This window comes from Salvelinus fontinalis, chromosome 23, assembly GCF_029448725.1.
Source record: "Salvelinus fontinalis isolate EN_2023a chromosome 23, ASM2944872v1, whole genome shotgun sequence".
In the NCBI taxonomy this organism is placed as follows: Eukaryota; Metazoa; Chordata; class Actinopteri; order Salmoniformes; family Salmonidae; genus Salvelinus; species Salvelinus fontinalis.
Window position 1 is genome coordinate 11980437 of NC_074687.1, and position 21118 is coordinate 12001554.

The window sequence follows — 21118 nt, forward strand, 5'->3', positions numbered from 1 at the left end:
TATTTGAGTATGAAAAGGTTTGATGTGATTATAAAAAATCCCCAATTGACTGTGTGGTTTAGCCAGGGTAGAAAAGATGGGTCAAAGTTGAATTAATATTGCCGCCCTGTGGGGAAATCCAGAGTAACGAATACTTAGTTTAGGTGTTACGTCATCATCATGCGACGAGGGGAAACGCATGCGGAAAGCGCAGAGAGAAATGTGTCACTGCTAGGCAAAAAGTGTTTCTACGTTAATTTGTTGGAAACATGGCGCCGGTACAACAAGAACCAGCGATCCAGTTCGCTCAAAGATTGGCTTCTAATGAGAAGCCCATGCGAACAAAAGCCATCAAGAAGCTACGAAAATATATTAGTGTTAGGTCACAGAAAATCCAAGGTAAGGCTAACGAGGTTACAAGAAAAACGTACCACGCGCTTGGCTTCCACACACGCAGCTTGTCTGCCTCATCTCTTCGTGATCCTAGCTTAGCTAACCTTCGATTCGTTTGTGCACGTTAAACCAATTTGATTTATATAGTTTTAACAATACAACAGTGGACTCGTTAGAGCACGAAAAATGATATAAACGAGCTTAGAATGTAACACATCAAAGAAAATGATCGCATTTGGTCGGGAATGCAAATTGTGACGATGCGAGCAACAATGTTGCCAACTCCTTTCATAGTTGTGATTTTTGTATCTAGTTGTTTGACCGGCACTTGCCTTCTCTCCAGGTGGGTTTGAATGCGACGAGTTACTCAAACTATGGAAAGGACTCTTTTATTGCCTGTGGATGCAGGACAAGCCACTTCTTCAGGTAAGGCGTAGCCAGTGACCCAACTTATTTGCATTCAGGTAAAAAAAAAAAAAAGGTTAAACTAGAAGAACTGATACACACAATACTCGGACTACACACAATACTCGGACTATAAATTGCTTGATCATGGTTTTTGCCAACAGGAGGAGCTGTCGAATCAGATCTCTGGTCTGATGCACAACTTCCAGAACACCCAGAGCCGTAAGGCCTCATTTTTACGCACTACTATGTATTCAATATAAAATAAATGTTCTGAGAGTGTTGACAGACCCTATACAGAACGTGTACTCCAGTTTTAACATCTGTTCCTGGTTTTCATCGATTTTTAAAAAAAAAATTTAATCCTTTTTTTGTAGAGTTTATGTTTCTGGAGACCTTCCTGCAGACCATCAAAAGAGAATGGACTGGCATTGACAGGCTTCGCATGGATAAGTTCTTCCAGGTCAGCATATTCAACCATCAACATGTTATCAGCATTTCCTTACGCAATAAATCATCATGTATAGTTTAGAGGATAAACTGAAAATATTTTGTGCGTGAAGAAATGACAAATCCTTTTTTGTCATTCTCTCTGACGGACAGCTGGTTCGTTTCGTGTTCAGGAACACTTTTGAGATGATGAAGAGGAAAGAATGGGAGACCAGGTGGGTGACGCTTTTACCCTTGACCAAACCCCCCCCCCCCCCTCCCTCTTTCTTTACTTGAAAACATCTGACAAACTTACATTTTTGGGGTGTACTGTCCCTTTAGGTCTTTGTGCATGCATGCTTCCTGTGATGTTAGAATGAAGTGTTTTGTCTTTCTACAGTGTGGTGACCAGGTTTCTGGAGCTCCTGACTGCCCAGGTCCTCCACAGCTCCAGCGGAGCGCCCTGTGGATTACAGTTCCACATACTGGACATCTATATGACCGAGCTGGCTGCAGTCGGCTCCGCTGAGGTATCAACTGGTTATTTTAATGCCCCAAGAGATGTGCTAGGTTCACTTTGTTGTTTACGATTAGAGTTGTAATTGAGAGGTAATAATTAAATCAATAAATCCACCTTTAAGGGTAGGGAGGTAATGAGACTTAAGTTTGATAAACATCTGTCAGTTTAATTGGGTGTTAGGTGGTCCTATTGGGTGAGTGAGCTGGTTGTGTGCTGATTGGTTCCATTTCCACCACAGTTGAATGACTGGTTGTGGTTTGCTTGTGATTACAGCTCACAGCGGCTCAGAACATGACATTCATTGACCCTTTCTGCAAAACAGCATCTAAAACGAAAGAGTAAGTTTTACAGGGACATTTTTGGGGGGGGGGGTCGTCAAGATAATCACCTCTACCTTTTTATATTGAGTTTCAATCCTTCCTGCACATTCCCTCTGTCTCGTTCCCTCTGTCTCGTTCCCTCTGTCTCGTTCCCTCTGTCTCGTTCCCTCTGTCTCGTTCCCTCTGTCTCGTTCCCTCTGTCTCGTTCCCTCTGTCTCGTTCCCTCTGTCTCGTTCCCTCTGTCTCGTTCCCTCTGTCTCGTTCCCTCTGTCTCGTTCCCTCTGTCTCGTTCCCTCTGTCTCGTTCCCTCTGTCTCGTTCCCTCTGTCTCGTTCCCTCTGTCTCGTTCCCTCTGTCTCGTTCCCTCTGTCTCGTTCCCTCTGTCTCGTTCCCTCTGTCTCGTTCCCTCTGTCTCGTTCCCTCTGTCTCGTTCCCTCTGTCTCGTTCCCTCTGTCTCGTTCCCTCTGTCTCGTTCCCTCTGTCTCGTTCCCTCTGTCTCGTTCCCTCTGTCTCGTTCCCTCTGTCTCGTTCCCTCTGTCTCGTTCCCTCTGTCTCGTTCCCTCTGTCTCGTTCCCTCTGTCTCGTTCCCTCTGTCTCGTTCCCTCTGTCTCGTTCCCTCTGTCTCGTTCCCTCTGTCTCGTTCCCTCTGTCTCGTTCCCTCTGTCTCGTTCCCTCTGTCTCGTTCCCTCTGTCTCGTTCCCTCTGTCTCGTTCCCTCTGTCTCGTTCCCTCTGTCTCGTTCCCTCTGTCTCGTTCCCTCTGTCTCGTTCCCTCTGTCTCGTTCCCTCTGTCTCAGTCGGATCCTGCTCAAGGCTATCTGCAGCAGCATTTTCAGCGCCATCGTGGACCAGGCTCCCTTCGCCATCGAAGACCTGTTGAGGGAAGTGAAGGCTACAGGTGGAGGGGCTGAGGAGTCCGACTCGGGACAGGCTTCTGAAGAGGAGGTGGTAGAGAAGGAGCCCCCCAAGGGCAAAAAAACTGCAAAGGGACCCTTCAAGAAAACCACTGGAGGGCAGACCAACGGTAGGCATTGAAAACTAAGAGCCATAATTTATATATCAGCTTTAGCTTGAATACCACAAGTATGTTGCATTATATGGAATTATCTTATTAATGACACAAAGCCTAATGTTTGTAAATGTCCAGATATAATTCTTAAGTCTTGTTCTCACCTTCCTTTGTGGTTTTAGGTACTGTATCAACCGAGGAGGAAGATGATGATGGTCTGGAGGATGAAGACGATGACGAAATGCTTCATTTGGAGAGTGACTCTGAGTCTGAGATGCCAGATGACGCGGGGATCGGACCTGTTCTCCAGTTTGACTACCTTAGCCTGGCGGACAGGCTGTTTGGGCTAGCCAGACGCAGCAACACCCCTAGCCACAACAGACAGAGACTGTACAAAGTCGTCAAGACGTAAGTAAACACACACACTCGTAAATTAGAAATCATTGATATGGACACTGATGAAGAGGAGTTGGTTCAGTTTGTGTATTGACTGACACCTCTTCCTCTCCCTCTGTTCTGCTGCAGTCTCCGGGATCTCAGTGAAGGTAGGAATCCTGATGGTCAAAACTTTCATCAGCGTATCCCCATGATAGATGTGCAAGGAAAGCTGACGTCTCTCTCTCTCCCTTTGTCTCCTCTCCTTCTCTCTCTCAGGAGTCTTTCCACAGGATGAGTACCCAGAGGAGGTGTCGACAGATGAGGATGATGATGAAATGTTTGGCAGCAGAAAGAGGATGAAACGGGGACGAGGCTTCGGGGAGGAGGAGGAAGAGAGCTCACCAGCCAAGAAATGGAAAGGTACCTAAAACCACTATTTAAACGATCACCTTTGATCTTCAGCTTATTCTTTTACTTCATTTATTTGTTGTTCTTACATCATTGATATCCTGTACTTAAGGCAAGAAAAAAGACTCCAAAGCAAGAACTTCTGACCAGACTGCCGCAACAGATGCCAGTAAACCAGCAGAGACTCCCGGAGACTCCAATAACAAGAAGAAGAAGAGGAGGAGGAAGAAGAAGAAGACTGGAGAGGTGAAGACTGAAGAGCAGAACGGGGTGGCGGTGAAGTCAGAGGCGAAGGCTGAAGAGCAGAACGGGGTGGCGGTGAAGTCAGAGGTGAAGGCTGAGAAGGACACAACTGCTTCTGCACCGCAGATGACAGACTCTAAAGAAGCAGAGACTGAGCCCTCTGTCCCAGCCAAGGGCACCGATACAGGAGCGGCTCTCCTGAAGGAGAAGGCAAAGGTGACAGCCATGGAGACAGGGGTCCGATCAGGAACTCCACAGGATGTAGTGGTAGGTAACCTATCATCTGTCTCAGTCATGGAGGAAGACCAGAAGAAACAATCAGAGACTCCGGTAACAGACGCCACATCTTCCAAGAAGAAAAATATCAAGAAGTCCAAAACACCTGCACCGAAGGAGGAGAAGGAAGAGGTAGCAGAACCAGAAAGATCTGCCCCTGAGACTGCTACTACCACCCTGAGGAGGAAGAAAAGCACCAAGCAGGAGCCTGCGGAGCAGACAACCCTAGAGGAAGTTGAAATGACGTTAGAAACAGTAGACGAGGCCACCCCACCGAAGAAGAGGAGGAGAAAGAGGGTTAAACGGACCGCTGAGACAGACACAACACCAGCCGAGGAGCCTCCAGCTGACCTCCGCATCGCCCCCACGCCCCTGAAAAAGAAGAAACTAAAGGTGGCCAAAGCTGTAGAGGAGAGCGCTGAGGATGAAATGCAGCCAGAAACTGAAGCAGGCGTCCTTCCTGTAGATGCCAAGGTGGAGCCAGCATATGTCGCTGTATTAACCCCGCTCAAGAAGAAGAAGAAACATGCCAAGGCTGAAGAACAGAGCGTGGAGGCCATGGGTGAAACCCCGCCGAAAGCAGACGCAAACCTCACACTGACAGACGCTGAGGTACAGTTGCTGGAGGCCGCCACACCTACCCCGCTCAAGAAGAAGAAGAAGAGCTCTGGACGGGTAGCGCAGGAGCCAGAGACCACGACAGTGGAGGAGAGCGTTTCAGCGGAGCAGCCTACAGATGCTGACCTGGACACGCCCCTGAAGAAAGGGAAGAAGAAGAAGAGGAAGGTCCCGGTAGTGATAGAGGTCGAGGCTGAGGTCAACGGGATGGCTGGAGGCAAGAAATCCAAACTGAGCAACGTGAGTTTTAAGTTAACATCAACTTCACTTCCTAGGCCTAGGTTGAGTCAGCCTGACACATTTGATAGCTGTCCCCATCTGTAAAATATGCAAATAGTTAGAAAGTTAGTAGCTACAGTAAATGCGTACCATTTTAGTTAGCGTAAGTCAAGCAGATGAGCGCTAGTTAGCTGTGTTCGCTAGCAGCCATTGAACAGGTTTCCAGTTAATGAGCTTGTTTTAACTTTTGGTAAATTCCTTTTTGTTTCCTCATCTCTTCAGGACAGCAAAGAGCTTTCCACGCCGGTGAGCGCCAAGAAAACACAAAAAATGGCGCCCAAGAAGGCAGGGGCGGAGTCTGACTTCATCACGTTCCAGAACCATGCCACCATCCCTACTCCCCTTTTCTTCAAGATCTCCAAGGGAAGCCCCAGCACACCGCTATCCAGCAAGAAGAAGGTAGTGAACTGGTTCAATATCTACAGTCTATTATTTCATCAAGTTACTCCCTCAACATCTGCCCTTAACTTCCGTTCACAAATGTGAAATCCTCATGATATTTTATCATTTTCTTTCACAGAAGTTGTGTCGGACTCCTAAGTCCGAATCCAAGAAGGTTACCTTCGGACTCAATAAAAACAAAACTGCAGGTATTAGAGGGCAGGATAGCACCTTATTTAGACTCGTACGAGAGACAAGCCCTTTTATAATGACCTATATATCTTCTGTTATCAGTGATAATCTTGTTTCCAGGTCCTCATTTCTTAACGGTTCAATGTCGTTCCATAGTTTTGATGAGACTTTCCTATTTGTTTTTTGCCCATTCATGATCCCCAGAGTTCAGGAAGACTGACCGCAGCCTGCTGGTGAGTCCGGAGGGGTCGTCCCGAGTGCCCTTTGACCCCCAGCAGAAGCCCCTGTTTGGGGTCCTGAAGTCCCCAGAGGCCTCTCTTACCAAAAGCAGTAAGAAGACCAAGAGCACCCTGAAAACCACCCCCAAACGCCCCACTGCGGCTGACTTCTTCTAGTCTTCTGTGAGGAGACTGGTAAGACAGATGACCGTCCCACCCCCACTGTTTGTCCACCAGGAAAATACAATTATAAACTGAATATTCACAGATTCCCCTGTTGGGAAGAGAATGATCTTGATATACAAATGTTTTTTTCAAATTTTCCATGTTTTTGCTGTTCTGTGGGTGAGCAAGTGTTCAAATTAAAAACTCCCTCATTTTAGTGCACCTGTCTAACTGTGGGTTTTTCTTCTTCTTCAGTCAGTCTTTTAGTGTTGAGCCAGACTGCATTTTTGTGTTAAACAGCACTATGTTCTTGCTTTGCCGAAGAATATAGGATTTGGGTGATGGTGTGAGGGATTTATAGGATTTTTATATTTTAGAAGGAAAGACCACGAGTCATACATATCCCCTTCAACATTTGTATTTCATTTTTTTCTCCCAAGGGAAAGGTTTGAAAACAAATTAAAAAGCACACACACAGCAACAGCATTGTCAAACACTTCGACTTATTCTACATTTTTGTTACAGCCTGAATGAAAAATTTTATTTAATGATTTTTTTAACTTTTTTTTTACCCATTTACACACAATACCGCATAAGGACAAAGTGAAAAACATGTTTGAAATGATTTAAATATGTATTCACACCCATTTGCTATTGTACTCCACATTGAGCTTGGGTGCATCCAAATTCCTTTGATCATCCGTGATGTCACCACCTGTGGCCAGTTCAATTGTTTAGACATGATTTAGAAAGAAACACCTGGTCTAAATAAGGTCCCACAGTTGACAGTGTATGTTAGAGAGAAGCAGAATAATCCAGAATACGTTAAACATGGCGTTCCTTGATGGGGCAAGAACGAGATGTATGTTAAGTACACTATCATCATTAGGAGACAAGCAGTTGAAAGTCGGAAGTTTACATACACCTTAGTCAAATACATTTAAACTCAGTTTTCACAATTGCTGACATTTAATCCTATTAGAAATTCCCTGTTTTAGGTCAGTTAGGATCACCACTCTATTTTAAGAATGTGAAATGTCAGAATAATAGTTATTTCAGTGTTTATTTCTTTCATCACAATCCCAGTGGGTCAGAAGTTTACATACTGTACACTCAATTAGTATTTGGTAGCGTTGCGTTTAACTTGGGTCAAATGTTTCGGGTAGCCTTCCATAAGCTTCCCACAATAAGTTGGATGAATTTTGGCCCATTCCTCCTGACAGAGCTGGTGTAACTGAATCAGGTTTGTTGGCCTCCTTGCTCACACACTTTTTCAGTTCTGCCAACAAATTTTCCATGGGATTGAGGTCAGGGCTTTGTGATGTCCACTCCAATACCTTGACTTTGTTATCCTTAAGCCATTTTTCCACAACTTTGTCAAGTATGCTTGGGGTCATTGTCCATTTGGAAGACCCATTTGCGACCAAGCTTTAACTTCCTGACTGATATCTTGAGATGTTGCTTCAATATATCTACATTTTCTTTCCTCATGATGCCGTCTATTTTGTGAGGTGCACCAGTCCCTCCTGCAGCAAAGCACCCCCACATAATGATGCTACCACCCCTGTGTTTCACGGTTGGGATTGTGTTCTTCGGCTTGCAAGCATCCCCCTTTTCCTCCAAACATAATGATGGTCATCATGGCCAAACAGTTCTATTTTGGTTTCATCAGACCAGAGGACATTTCTCCAAAAAGTACGATCTTTGTCCCCATGTGCAGTTGCAAACCGTAGTGTCTTTTTTATGGCAGTTTGGAGCAGTGGCTTCTTCCCTGCTGAGCGGCCTTCCAGGTTATGCCGATATAGGACTCATTCTACTGTGGATATAGAAACGTTTGTACCTCTTTCCTTCAGCATCTTCACAAGGTCCTTTGCTGTTGTTCTGGGATTGATTTGCACTTTTCGCACCAAAGTACGTTCCTCTCTAGGAGACAGAACGCGTCTCCTTCCTGAGTGGTATGACGGCTGCGTGGTTCCATGGTGTTTATACTTATGTACTATTGTTTGTACAGATGAACGTGGTACCTTCAGGCGTTTGGAAATTTCTCTCAAGGATAAACCAGACGTGTGGAGGTCTACAATTTTTCTGGGGTCTTGGCTGATTTCTTTTGATTTTCCCATGATGTCAAGCAAAGAGGTACTGTGTTTGAAGGTAGGCCTTCAAATACACTGCTCAAAAAAATAAAGGGAACACTTAAACAACACAATGTAACTCCAAGTCAATCACACTTCTGTGAAATCAAATTGTCCACTTAGGAAGCAACACTGATTGACAATAAATTTCACATGCTGTTGTGCAAATGGAATAGACAAAAGGTGGAAATTATAGGCAATTAGCAAGACACCCTCCAACCAGGAGTGATTCTGCAGGTGGTGACCACAGACCACTTCTCAGTTCCTATGCTTCCTGGCTGATGTTTTGGTCACTTTTGAATGCTGGCGGTGCTCTCACTCTAGTGGTAGCATGAGACGGAGTCTACAACCCACGCAAGTGGCTCAGGTAGTGCAGTTCATCCAGGATGGCACATCAATGCGAACTGTGGCAAAAAGGTTTGCTGTGTCTGTCAGCGTAGTGTCCAGAGCATGCAGGCGCTACCAGGAGACAGGCCAGTACATCAGGAGACGTGGAGGAGGCCGTAGGAGGGCAACAACCCAGCAGCAGGACCACTACCTCCGCCTTTGTGCAAGGAGGTGCACTGCCTGCGCCCTGCAAAATGACCTCCAGCAGGCCACAAATGTGCATGTGTCTGCTCAAACGGTCAGAAACAGACTCCATGAAGGTGGTATGAGGGCCCGACGTCCACAGGTGGGGGTTGTGCTTACAGCCCAACACCGTGCAGGACGTTTGGCATTTGCCAGAGAACACCAAGATTGGCAAATTCGCCACTGGCGCCCTGTGCTCTTCACAGATGAAAGCAGGTTCACACTGAGCACATGAGCACATGTGACAGACGTGACAGAGTCTGGAGACGCCGTGGAGAACGTTCTGCTGCCTGCAACATCCTCCAGCATGACCGGTTTGGCGATGGGTCAGTCATGGTGTGGGGTGGCATTTCTTTGTGGGGCCGCACAGCCCTCCATGTGCTCGTCAGAGGTAGCCTGACTGCCATTAGCTACCGAGATGAGATCCTCAGACCCCTTGTGAGACCATATGCTGACACATGCACATTTGTGGCCTGCTGGAGGTCATTTTGCAGGGCTCTGGCAGTGCACCTCCTTGCACAAAGGCGGAGGTAGCGGTCCTGCTGCTGGGTTGTTGCCCTCCTACGGCCTCCTCCACGTCTCCTGATGTACTGGTCTGTCTCCTGGTAGCGCCTGCATGCTCTGGACACTACGCTGACAGACACAGCAAACCTTTTTGCCACAGCTCGCATTGATGTGCCATCCTGGATGAACTGCACTACCTGAGCCACTTGTGTGGGTTGTAGACTCCGTCTCATGCTACCACTAGAGTGAGAGCACCGCCAGCATTCAAAAGTGACCAAAACATCAGCCAGGAAGCATAGGAACTGAGAAGTGGTCTGTGGTCACCACCTGCAGAATCACTCCTGTTTTGGGGGGTGTCTTGCTAATTGCCTATAATTTCCACCTTTTGTCTATTCCATTTGCACAATAGCATGTGAAATGTATTGTCAATCAGTGTTGCTTCCTAAGTGGATAGTTTGATTTCACAGAAGTGTGATTGACTTGGAGTTACATTGTGTTGTTTAAGTGTTCCCTTTATTTTTTTGAGCAGTGTACATCCACATGGACACCTCCAATTGATTCAAATGATGTCAATTAGCCTATCAGAATGTTCTAAAGTCATGACATCATTTTATGTAAACTTCTGACCCACTGGAATTGTGATAAGAATGATAAGTGAAATAATCTGTAAACAATTGTTGGCAAAATGACTTGTGTCATGCACAAAGGAGATGTCCTCACCGGCTTGTCAAAACTATAGTTTGTTAACAAGAAATTTGTGGAGTGGTTGAAAAAATGAGTTTCAATGACTCCAACCTAAGTCTATGCAAACATCTGACTTCAACTGTATACTTGGAATACAGAGGAGGAATGGAGGGAAAAAATGGTGGGAAAAAGGAGATGGTTATCCAAAGAAAAATGGAAGAAAGTGTAAGCAGAGTGAGATGTACGCCTGATCGAGGTCTGGAGGAGAAATGGAAGTGAATTAGGGCACATTTTTGGGACGTGGCAGGTGTGGTGAAGTCCTCAAAGCCCAAGGCTTACACAGAGGGTCAGGATAAAGATGAGTCTGTGACATGTTTGGAGAAAGTGGATCTCTGCCTCTTGGCTGGTTTCGGGGAGGGTGAAAACGGAGTGTGGTGCTGTGGAATCGTTGAGGGTAACCAGAACTGGTATTGTGATAACTGTTTGTGTTTCTGCTGGTCAGAGGGAGCTTGCACTTCGCGCCAAACGAATTGGGTCAAGAGATGTGAATTGTTTTGCTCTTTAGAAATGGCGCCATTGAAAGGAGTGATTACTGGGGTAGCGGTAAATGTGAAAGTGGACCAACTGAAGGGAAAGATTCCCGGTGTTTGTGATGCTCGTCATTTGGTGCGATGCAGACAGGTTGGTGTGAGTGGTGAGACAAGTTCTTTTTAATTGTGGTGTTGAGTCTTTGCACGACAAAGTGGTTAGAATATTTCACTTATCTCTTATGAGCTTTTGTGCCAGTTACATTACGTTGTTACAGGTGTCAAGTTTATGGGCATGTGGGTAGCAGTGTGTAGGAGGGAGATTCCTAGGTGTGAGAAGTGTGCAGAAGGGCATGAGACAAAGGAATGTGTAGCATTGGGGAAAGAAGCGGTATGTGTTAATAATAGAGGTGCCCATGGGGCTGGGGATTTGAAGTGTCCGGTACGAGAGAGGCAGTTTGAGGTTTCCAGAGTCTTGAGTAGTGCAGAAGGTTTCGTATGTTAAAGTAGAGGAGGATGGATCAAGGGGGAAGGATCCTGAGAGGATCCCAGTGAGTAGTAGATCTGTATCAGTACAGAGGGGAGGGGACAACGAGTGAAACACGCTTCAGTAAGATTGTCTTCTTAGCATTGATATCAATGGTTATCAACTGTACTGCAGGGATGGAACGTAAATTGCAGAAAATAGAGGTTGTGGTGGCAGCTGCAGAGAAGTATTTGGGTATATGAGATTTGACTTCAGAAGAGTTACAAGGTGTGTTTAGTGATGATGTTCCGTCCTCCCAGGTTGTTGGCCTGAGGTAGATAGGTTTATATAGTGGGGTAGGGTGGTGGGGGTAGAGTTAATGGTAGGTAGGACTAGATAGGTTTATGTAATTGGGTAGGGTGGTGGGGGTAGAGAGGTTTATATAGTGGTGGGGTAGAGTTAATGGTAGGTAGGACTAGATAGGTTTATGTAATTGGGTAGGGTGGTGGGGGTAGAGAGGTTTATATAGTGGTGGGTAGAGGTAATGGTAGGTAGGACTAGATAGGTTTATATAGTGGTGGGGTGGAGTTAATGGTAGGTAGGACTAGATAGGTTTATATAGTGGTGGGGTAGAGTTAATGGTAGGTAGGACTAGATAGGTTTATATAGTGGTGGGGTAGAGTTAATGGTAGGTAGGACTAGATAGGTTTACATAGTGGTGGGGTAGAGTTAATGGTAGGTAGGACTAGATAGGTTTATATAGTGGTGGGGTAGAGTTAATGGTAGGTAGGACTAGATAGGTTTATATAGTGGTGGGGTAGAGGTAATGGTAGGATATTTGTTGATTTATTTCCCTTTTTTTCAAAGGAAGTATAATGGATTTATACTCCAGTCTAGTAGGTGCAACATTTATTATTACATTTACATTTTAGTCATTTAGCAGACGCTCTTATCCAGAGCGACTTACAGTAGAGTGCATACATTTTATTACTTTTTATTTTTATTTTTTTTACATACTGAGACAAGGATATCCCTACCGGCCAAACCCTCCCCAACCCGGACGACGCTATGCCAATTGTGCGTCGCCCCACGGACCTCCCGGTTGCGGCCGGCTGCGACAGAGCCTGGGCGCGAACCCAGCCCAGCCTGGGCGCGAACCCAGAGACTCTGGTGGCGCAGCTAGCACTGCGATGCAGTGCCCTAGACCACTGCGCCACCCGGGAGGACACGGGGGTATTATATGCTAACTGCCGTTAAACCTCATCGGAGAAGAAGTGCATGTCAGAACAGAAACTATACCATCAAGTCCAAGGATCTGTCCGTAGGTCTCCCGAGATTTGTGACGAGGCATATATCTGGGGAAGGATATAAAACTATTTCTAGAGTGTTGAAAGTTTCCAAGAGCACAGCGGTCTCCATCATTAGGAAATGTAAAAAAATATGGAACTACCCAGACTATGCCTAGAGCTGAATGTCTGACCAAACTGAGCATCCGGGCAAGAAGGGAGGTGACCAAGAACCCAATGACCACTCTGACAGAACTACGGAGTTCCTTTGCTGAGACGGCAGAACCTGCCAGAAGAACAACAGTCTCTACAGCACTTCACCAATCTGGGCCCGGTTTCTCGATAGTGATTGAATTTAGGCTTGCAAGTGTTTTATCGATGCACTTTTCCTACAACGGCCGATGATGTAACAAACGTTTCCCAAAACACCACACTGAGAGAATCTTCGCTAAGTGTGTCGTTGAGGCTTTATCCATTCAAATCTTACCTTAAACATTCAAATTATTACACAATACTGACGACGGATCAGCTCCTAGAAAGTTTGGCTGCAATTATTGAGGCAGTTTATTCTAATGCCCACCCTATAATAATCCACAAAAACAAGATTTGGCACATCATTGTGCACACGTTAGGCTACACGTCATGAAGTATATTGAGACAAATGACAGACAGTCGCTTACAAGTAGCAAAATAAAACTCAATTGATTGAACATGAAATGTTTTTCAATATGGATTGAAAGAGGCCTTTAGCCTACTGTTTATATTTGAATGCAGTCATCTGAGGTTTCTTTTGAAGCATCTTTGTATACGTTGGCTGGTTTGTATCAGTTTGTAAGACGTTGGCAACTTTGTATTTGTAGTCAACTTTGTTCTGAAGTTATCGGCGGGTCACAGAGAGGTGGATTAATCATGTGATTTTATGTTTAGCGGAGGTCTTCTGTGTATAAAGTGACACTGGAGGGCAAATAAAGCATCTGACAACGCACTTGCATGCTGACCAGACCGGGCACGTCGCGTGCGCGGGCGCCGCAAAATAAATTAGAAATCCATGTTATTCAATTATTGCACCCACACTGCTTGCGCGCCAACGAGCGTCTGCGACACCAAGGGCTAACACCTTGCCCAAACCGGCTGCGTGCGTGCGCTATCGTGCATAAATGTATTTTGCCCCCCCACACCAAATGCGTTCACGACACGCAGGTTAAAATATCAAAACAAACTGAACCAATGACATTCATTTGGGGACAGGTCGAAAAGCATTAAACATGTATGGTAATTTAGATAGTTAGCTTGCACTTGCTAGCTAACGTTAATTTGTCCTATTTAGCTAGCTGCTGTTGCTAGCTAATTTGTCCTGGGATATAAACATTGAGTTGTTATTTTACCTGAAATGCACAAGGATCTCTACTCCGACAATTAATCCACACAAAACGGCAAACCGAATCGTTTCTAGTCATCTCTCCTCCTTCCAGGCTTTTTCCTCGTTTAAATTATATGGTGATTGCATCTAAACTTTCATTGTATTACCACGACTACCGGCAAAACAGTTCGTCTTTCTATCACCCACGTGGGTATAACCAATGAGGAGATGGCACGTGGGTACCTGCTTCTATAAACCAATGAGGAGATGAGAGAGGCAGGACTTGCAGCGTGATCTGCGTCAGAAATAGGAACGACATCTATTTTAGCCCTTGGGGCGAAGATTTACCTTCCAACAGGACAACGACCCCAAGCACACAGCCAAAGCAACGCTGGAATGGCTTTGGAACAAAAATGTGAAAGTCCTTCAGTGACCCAGCCAAAGCCCAAAATCTGTAATGAAGAATGGTAGAAAAGCTGATACACAAACATACCCGAGACGACTCAAAGCTGTAATCGCCTCCAAACGTGCTTCTACAAATTATCGACTCTTATGTGAATACTTATGTAAATTAGATATTTCTGTATTTCATTTCCAATACATTTGCAAAAAAAAATCTAAAAATGTTTTCACTTTGTCAATATGGGATATTGTGTGTAGATGGGTGAGATGTAAAAAAAAAAATATATATATTTTCAATTCAGTCTGTAACACAACAAAATGTGGAGTAAGTACAATACCGTTCAAAAGTTTGGGGTCACTTAGACATTTCCTTGTTTTTGAAAGAAAAGCTACATGTTTTCTCCATTAAAATAACATACAATTGATCAGAAATACAGTGTAGACATTGTTAAAACCTTTTCTCAATAGGGGGGCGCTGTTTTCACTTTGTAAAAATTAGTTCCCAAATTAAACTGCCTCGTACTCAATTCTTGCTCGTACAATATGCATATTATTATTACTATTGGATAGAAAACACTCTCTATTTTCTAAAACCGTTTGAATTATATCTGTGAGTAAAACAGAACTAATTTTGCAGCAAACTTCCTGTCAGGAAGTGAGAAATCTGAAATCGGGGGCTCTGTTCCAGGGTCAGTTTATTAATTTGCATGTAATCTATGGGTCTACATGCACTGCATACGCCTTCCCCTAGATGTCAGTAAGCAGTGAGAATTGGAATGGGGTGTCTAGGTAGTTCCGAGGCCGTATAAAAGCTCTTGGAACCGGGTGTGCAGTCTTTCAACGTTCGTCATGACGCAAGACAGACCTCAGGATTGCATTCTGAAAAGCTCTCGTTATAGGCGTTAGATTTATCCGGCTCTGATTTTATTCGATATAGGTGTTAAAAACATCATAATGTAGTTATTTTAAACCGAGTTATATCAGTTTATATCAGTATATTGCGATATTCGGTATTTCATTTGTGCTGCGTTATAGTGAGTTGGACACGTCTTCGCCACATGGCTAATGTTTGCTGCTAATTCCAAAGTTGAAGACGACAATCTACAACCGAGCAACGATTCTTCTGGACAAAGGACAACTTGCACAAGATTCTGATGGAAGCTCATCAAATAGTAAGAGCTATTTATGATGTTAATTCGTTGTTCTGTTGAAAAATGTTAAACTATTATTCCGCCATTAATTTCGGTGTGGTCTCGCTTTAACGCACGCTGTATGTCGTAGTAACGTTAATTTAAAAAATCTAACACAGCGGTTGCATTAAGAACTAATCTATCTTTCATTTGCTCTCCAACCTGTATTTTTTAGTCAAGTTTATGATTAGTTATTGATTAGATTAGGTGCCTCTCCCAAGATTTCTCCCGACATTTTGTTTGCAGCTTGGCTACTATTCTCATTGTATAACCACGATTTGTGCCGCTAAATATGCACATTTTCGAACAAACCATATATGTATTGTGTAATATGATGTTATAGGACTGTCATCTGATGAAGTTTTGAGAAGGTTAGTGAAAAATTTAATATCTTTTGCTGGTTTATTCGCTATCGCTAACGTGCATGAATCAATGCTGCTGTGTGGTTGGCTATTGTAGTGAGCTAATATAATGCTATATTGTGTTTTTGCTGTAAAACACTTACAAAATCTGAAATATTGGCTGGATTCACAAGATCTTGGTCTTTCATTTGCTGTACACTGTGCATTTTTCATAAATGTTTTATGATGAGTATTTAGGTAATTCACGTTGCTCTCTGTAGTTATTCTAGTTGCTTTGGTGAGAGTTGTGATGGTGGCTGCAATGTAAAACTATGATTTATACCTGAAATATGCACATTTTTCGAACAAAACATATGCTATACAATAAATATGTTATCAGACTGTCATCTGATTAAGTTGTTTCTTGGTTAGTGACTATTTATATCTTTATTTGATCGAATTTGTGATAGCTACCTATGCAGTAAAAAAATGGTGGGGGAAAAAAGTTGTCTTTTGCTATCGTGGTTAGCTAATAGAAATACATATTGTGTCTTCCCTGTAAAACATTCAGAAATGATGGCTGGATTCAGAAGATGTGTATCTTTCATCTGGTGTCTTGGACTTGTGATTTCATGATATTTAGATGCTAGTATTTACTTGTGGCGCTATGCTAGGCTATGCTAGTCAGCTTTTTTACTGATGAGGGTGCTCCCGGATCCGGGATTGGGACCAACTAGAAGTTAATGTTGTAAATGACTATTGTAACTGGAAACGGCTGATTTTTTTAAGGGATATATACATAGGTGTACAGAGGCCCATTATCAGCAATCATCACTCCTGTGTTCCAATGGCACGTTGTGTTAGCTAATCCAAGTTTATCACTTTTAAAAGGCTAATTGATCATTAGAAAAGCCTTTTGCAATTATGTTAGCACAGCTGAAAACTGTTATTCTGATTAAAGAAACAGCGTTGTGTACTACGGAACACAGAGCAGCGCAAACTGGTTCTAACCAGAATAGAAAGAGGAGTGGGAGGGCCCGGTGCACAACTGAGCAAGAGGACAAGTACATTAGAGTGTCTAGTTTGAGAAACAGATGCCTCACAAGTCCTCAACTGGCAGCTTCATTAAATAGTACCCACAAAACACCAGTCTCAATGTCAACAGTGAAGAGGCGACTCCGGGATGCTGGCCTTCTAGACAGAGTTCCTCCAGTGTCTGTGTTCTTTTCCCATCTTAATATTTTATTTTTATTGGCCAGACTGAGATATGGCTTTTTCTTTGCAACTCTGCCTAGAAGGCCAGCATCCCGGAGTCACCTCTTCACTGTTAGGTGGGGCCAATGGGTGTTGAAGGTCAATCCAGAAGTCCATGGCAAAATCCTATTTTTATGTACCTAAGCACAAACTAAAAAGTTGCTTGCGTGATTTGCCCAGTCGGAATTGTTCTACTGTATTAAGCATGGCGTTAGATGTGCCTCAGCCAACTGCTGAGAGGGAACGTCAGGCAGACAGACAGGAGATCATCCACCGGGGAGGAAGAACACCTTGTGTGCTCTCCTCTTGTATAAAGTATCTTCTTAAGTCCACAGATGATCATCCACAGATGATGCAATCTCACTTCTCACTCCACACTGCCCTTTCCCACCTGGACAAAAGGACCACCTACGTGAGAATGTTATTCATTGACTACAGCTCAGCGTTCAACACCATAGTGCCCTCAAAGCTCATCACTAAGCTAAGGACCCTGGGACTAAACACCTCCCTCTGCAACTGGCTCCTGGACTTCCTGACGGGCCAGCCCCTCAGGGGTGCGTGCTCAGTCCCCTCCTGTACTCCCTGTTCACTCATGACTGCCCGACCAGGCACGACTCCAACACCATCATTAAGTTTGCGTATGACACATCAGTGGTATGCCTGATCACCGACAACGATGAGACAGCCTATAGGGAGGAGGTCAGAGACCTGACTGTGTGGTGCAAGGGCAACAACTTCTCCCTCAACGTGATCAAGACAAAGGAGATGATTGTGGACTACAGGAAATGGAGGACCGAGCACACCTCCATTCTCATCGACGGGGCTGTAGTGGAACAGGTTGAGAGCTTCAAGTTCCTTGGCGTCCACATTACCAACAAACGAACATGGTCTAAGCACACCAAGACAGTCATGAAGAGGGCACGACAAAACCTATTCCCCCTCAGGAGACTGAAAAGATTTGGCATGTGTCCTCAGATCCTCAAAAGGTTCTACAGCTGCACCATCGAGAGCATCCTGACTGGTTGCATCACTGCCTGGTATGGCAACTGCTCTGCCTCCGTCCGCAAGGCACTACATAGGGTAGTGTGTACGGCCCAGTACATCACTGGGGCCAAGCTTCCTGCCACTCAGGACCTCTATACCAGGCGGTGTCAGAGGAAGGCTCTAAAAATTGTCAAAGACTCTAGCCACCCTAGTCATAGACTCTTCTCTCTTCTACCGCTCGGCAAGCGGTACCGGAGCGCCAAGTCTAGGTCCAAGAGGCCTCTAAACAGCTTCTACCCCCAAGCCATAAGACTCTTAAACATCTAATCAAATGGCTACCCAGACTATTTGCATTGAACCCCCCCCCCCCCCCCCCCTACTTCTGCGCTGCTGCTACTCCCTGTTATTGTCTATGCATAGTCACTTTAATAACTCCACCTACATGTACATATCACCTCAATTACATCGACTAACCTGTGCCCCCCCGCACATTGATCCTGTACCGGTACCCCCTGTATATAGCCTCCACATTGACTCTGTACCGGTACCCCCTGTATATAGTCTCCACATTGACTCTGTACTGGTACCCCCTGTATATAGTCTCCACATTGACTCTGTACCGGTACCCCTTGTATACAGCCTCCACATTGACTCTGTACCGATACCCCCTGTATACAGCCTCCACATTGACTCTGTACCGGTACCCCTTGTATACAGCCTCCACATTGACTCTGTACCGGTACCCCTTGTATACAGCCTCCACATTGACTCTGTACCGGTACCCCTTGTATATAGCCTCCACATTGACTCTGTACCGGTACCCCTTGTATACAGCCTTCACATTGACTCTGTACCGGTACCCCTTGTATACAGCCTCCACATTGACTCTGTACCGGTACCCCCTGTATATAGCCTCCACATTGACTCTGTACCGGTACCCCTTGTATACAGCCTCCACATTGACTCTGTACCGGTACCCCTTGTATAGAGCCTCCACATTGACTCTGTACCGGTACCCCCTGTATATAGCCTCCACATTGACTCTGTACCGGTACCCCCTGTATAGAGCCTCCACATTGACTCTGTACCGGTACCCCTTGTATATATCCTCCACATTGACTCTGTACCGGTACCCCCTGTATATAGCCTCCACATTGACTCCGTACCGGTACCCCCTGTATATAGCCTCCACATTGACTTTGTACTGGTACCCCCTGTATATAGCCTCCACATTGACTCCGTACCGGTACCCCCTGTATATAGCCTCCACATTGACTCTGTACCGGTACCCCCTGTATATAGCCTCCACATTGACTCTGTACCGGTACCCCCTGTATATAGCCTCCACATTGACTCTGTACTGGTACCCCCTGTATATAGCCTCCACATTGACTCTGTACCCATACCCCCTGTATATAGCCTCCACATTGACTCTGTACCGGCACCCCCTGTATATAGCCTCCACATTGACTCTGTACCGGTACCCCCTGTATATAGCCTCCACATTGACTCCGTACCGGTACCCCCTGTATATAGCCTCCACATTGACTCTGTACCTGTACCCCCTGTATATAGCCTCCACATTGACTCGGTACCGGTACCCCCTGTATATAGCCTCCACATTGACTCGGTACCGGTACCCCCTGTATATAGCCTCCACATTGACTCTGTACCGGTACCCCCTGTATATAGCCTCCACATTGACTCTGTACCGGTACCCCCTGTATATAGCCTCCACATTGACTCTGTACCGGTACCCCCTGTATATAGCCTCCACATTGACTCTGTACCGGTACCCCCTGTATATAGCCTCCACATTGACTCTGTACTGGTACCCCCTGTATATAGCCTCCACATTGACTCTGTACTGGTACCCCCTGTATATAGCCTCCACATTGACTCTGTACCGGTACCCCCTGTATATAGCCTCCACATTGACTCTGTACCCCCTGTATATAGCCTCCACATTGACTCTGTACCCTCTGTATATATTCTCCACATTGACTCTGTACCCCCTGTATATTGCCTCCACATTGACTCTGTACCGGTACCCCCTGTATAGAGCCTCCACATTGACTCTGTACCGGTACCCCTTGTATATAGCCCCACTATTGTTATTTACTGCTGCTCTTTAATTATTTGGTATTCTTATCTCTTACTTTTTGGGGGGATATTTTCTTAAAACTGCATGGTTGGTTATTAAGGGCTTGTAAGAAAGCATTTCACTGTAAGGTCTACACCTGTTGTATTTGGCGCATGTGACAAATACGATTTGATTTGATAAGTAGAACTTAACTGATGCTTTCGATATACATTCCCGTTTTGTTTTGTTTTAATTTGAAGGGTAAGTTCCCATCTCATACAGCAAGAATTGATGCTCTGGTTTGTTCAGGTCAGCAAAAGCAGGGCTATAAAAAGCAGCAGCTCAGTGACCCTTGGTGTAGCCACAGCCCTGGCAGTCATCCCAATGCACAAAACATGAAGGGAAAGTACTTGTCTTTAGGAGGAAAGGACAACATAGGAGGCATGTTGTGCTTGAACGCCGTGCCAATGGAACAGAGGAGTTGACGTCTAAAAATACCACACTTACGTTCTCAACACGCCAATGCCCTTTGCCATGAAAGACCTGAAACCTTGACCGCCATTTACACCAAATGACTATATTTTTCATATTTTTCATAATTTTCCTCATTTGATTTGATTTGAAGTATTTACCTAATATTTCTGTCCAATCCTCCTTCTTCCCTGTTGTGTGTCACACTGGCTCTCTCCCACCTCCTACCTCCCACCTCCTACCTCCCACCTCCCACCTCCCACCTCCTACCTCCTACCTCACTCCCACCTCCTACCTCCTACCTCCCACCTCCTAGTACCCAATCCCCAGGACCTGTCAGTGTGACTAATTACTACAGCGGCCATAAAATCGATAATGACCCTGACAATCCACTAGTGTCCCCCGTAATAACATACAGACAACCTGTACTGAGACGTGGGGAAAAGTACACAACACTCAATCCAATTCAGGAAAATACCAAGATATAAGGTTCCTGATGAAACTGTCTAATGGACGGCTGTCTGTTCACGAGGAGCTCTAAATGCTGAAATATTTCTGTGAGGTTAGATGTCAGACCAAAACAATAGGTCTGTCAAATTCAAAGCATTTTGCTCACCGTGATCTACAGTGGGGAATTTGTCTGATGAAAGTGAA

At 45.0% G+C, this 21118-nt stretch overlaps 1 protein-coding gene across 2 annotated transcripts; it reads left to right on the plus strand.

Moving 5' to 3' along the window:
* The first annotated feature begins 76 nt into the window (after positions 1 to 76).
* LOC129820857 (ribosomal RNA processing protein 1 homolog B-like) lies at positions 77 to 6430 on the plus strand. 2 transcript variants are annotated; one of them, XM_055877900.1, is made up of 15 exons: positions 77 to 378; positions 716 to 798; positions 942 to 999; positions 1155 to 1240; positions 1381 to 1442; positions 1607 to 1736; positions 2000 to 2064; positions 2841 to 3067; positions 3235 to 3460; positions 3578 to 3597; positions 3707 to 3850; positions 3951 to 5215; positions 5477 to 5653; positions 5775 to 5844; positions 6023 to 6430. In XM_055877900.1, exons 1-15 carry the CDS (start codon positions 249 to 251, stop codon positions 6220 to 6222), a joined length of 2943 nt encoding a protein of 980 aa, XP_055733875.1. In that variant the 5' UTR covers positions 77 to 248; the 3' UTR covers positions 6223 to 6430. The 2 variants fall into 2 exon arrangements, with proteins under 2 accessions (XP_055733875.1, XP_055733876.1); XM_055877901.1 differs by having other exon boundaries at positions 81 to 378; positions 6032 to 6430.
* The last annotated feature ends 14688 nt before the right edge of the window (positions 6431 to 21118 follow it).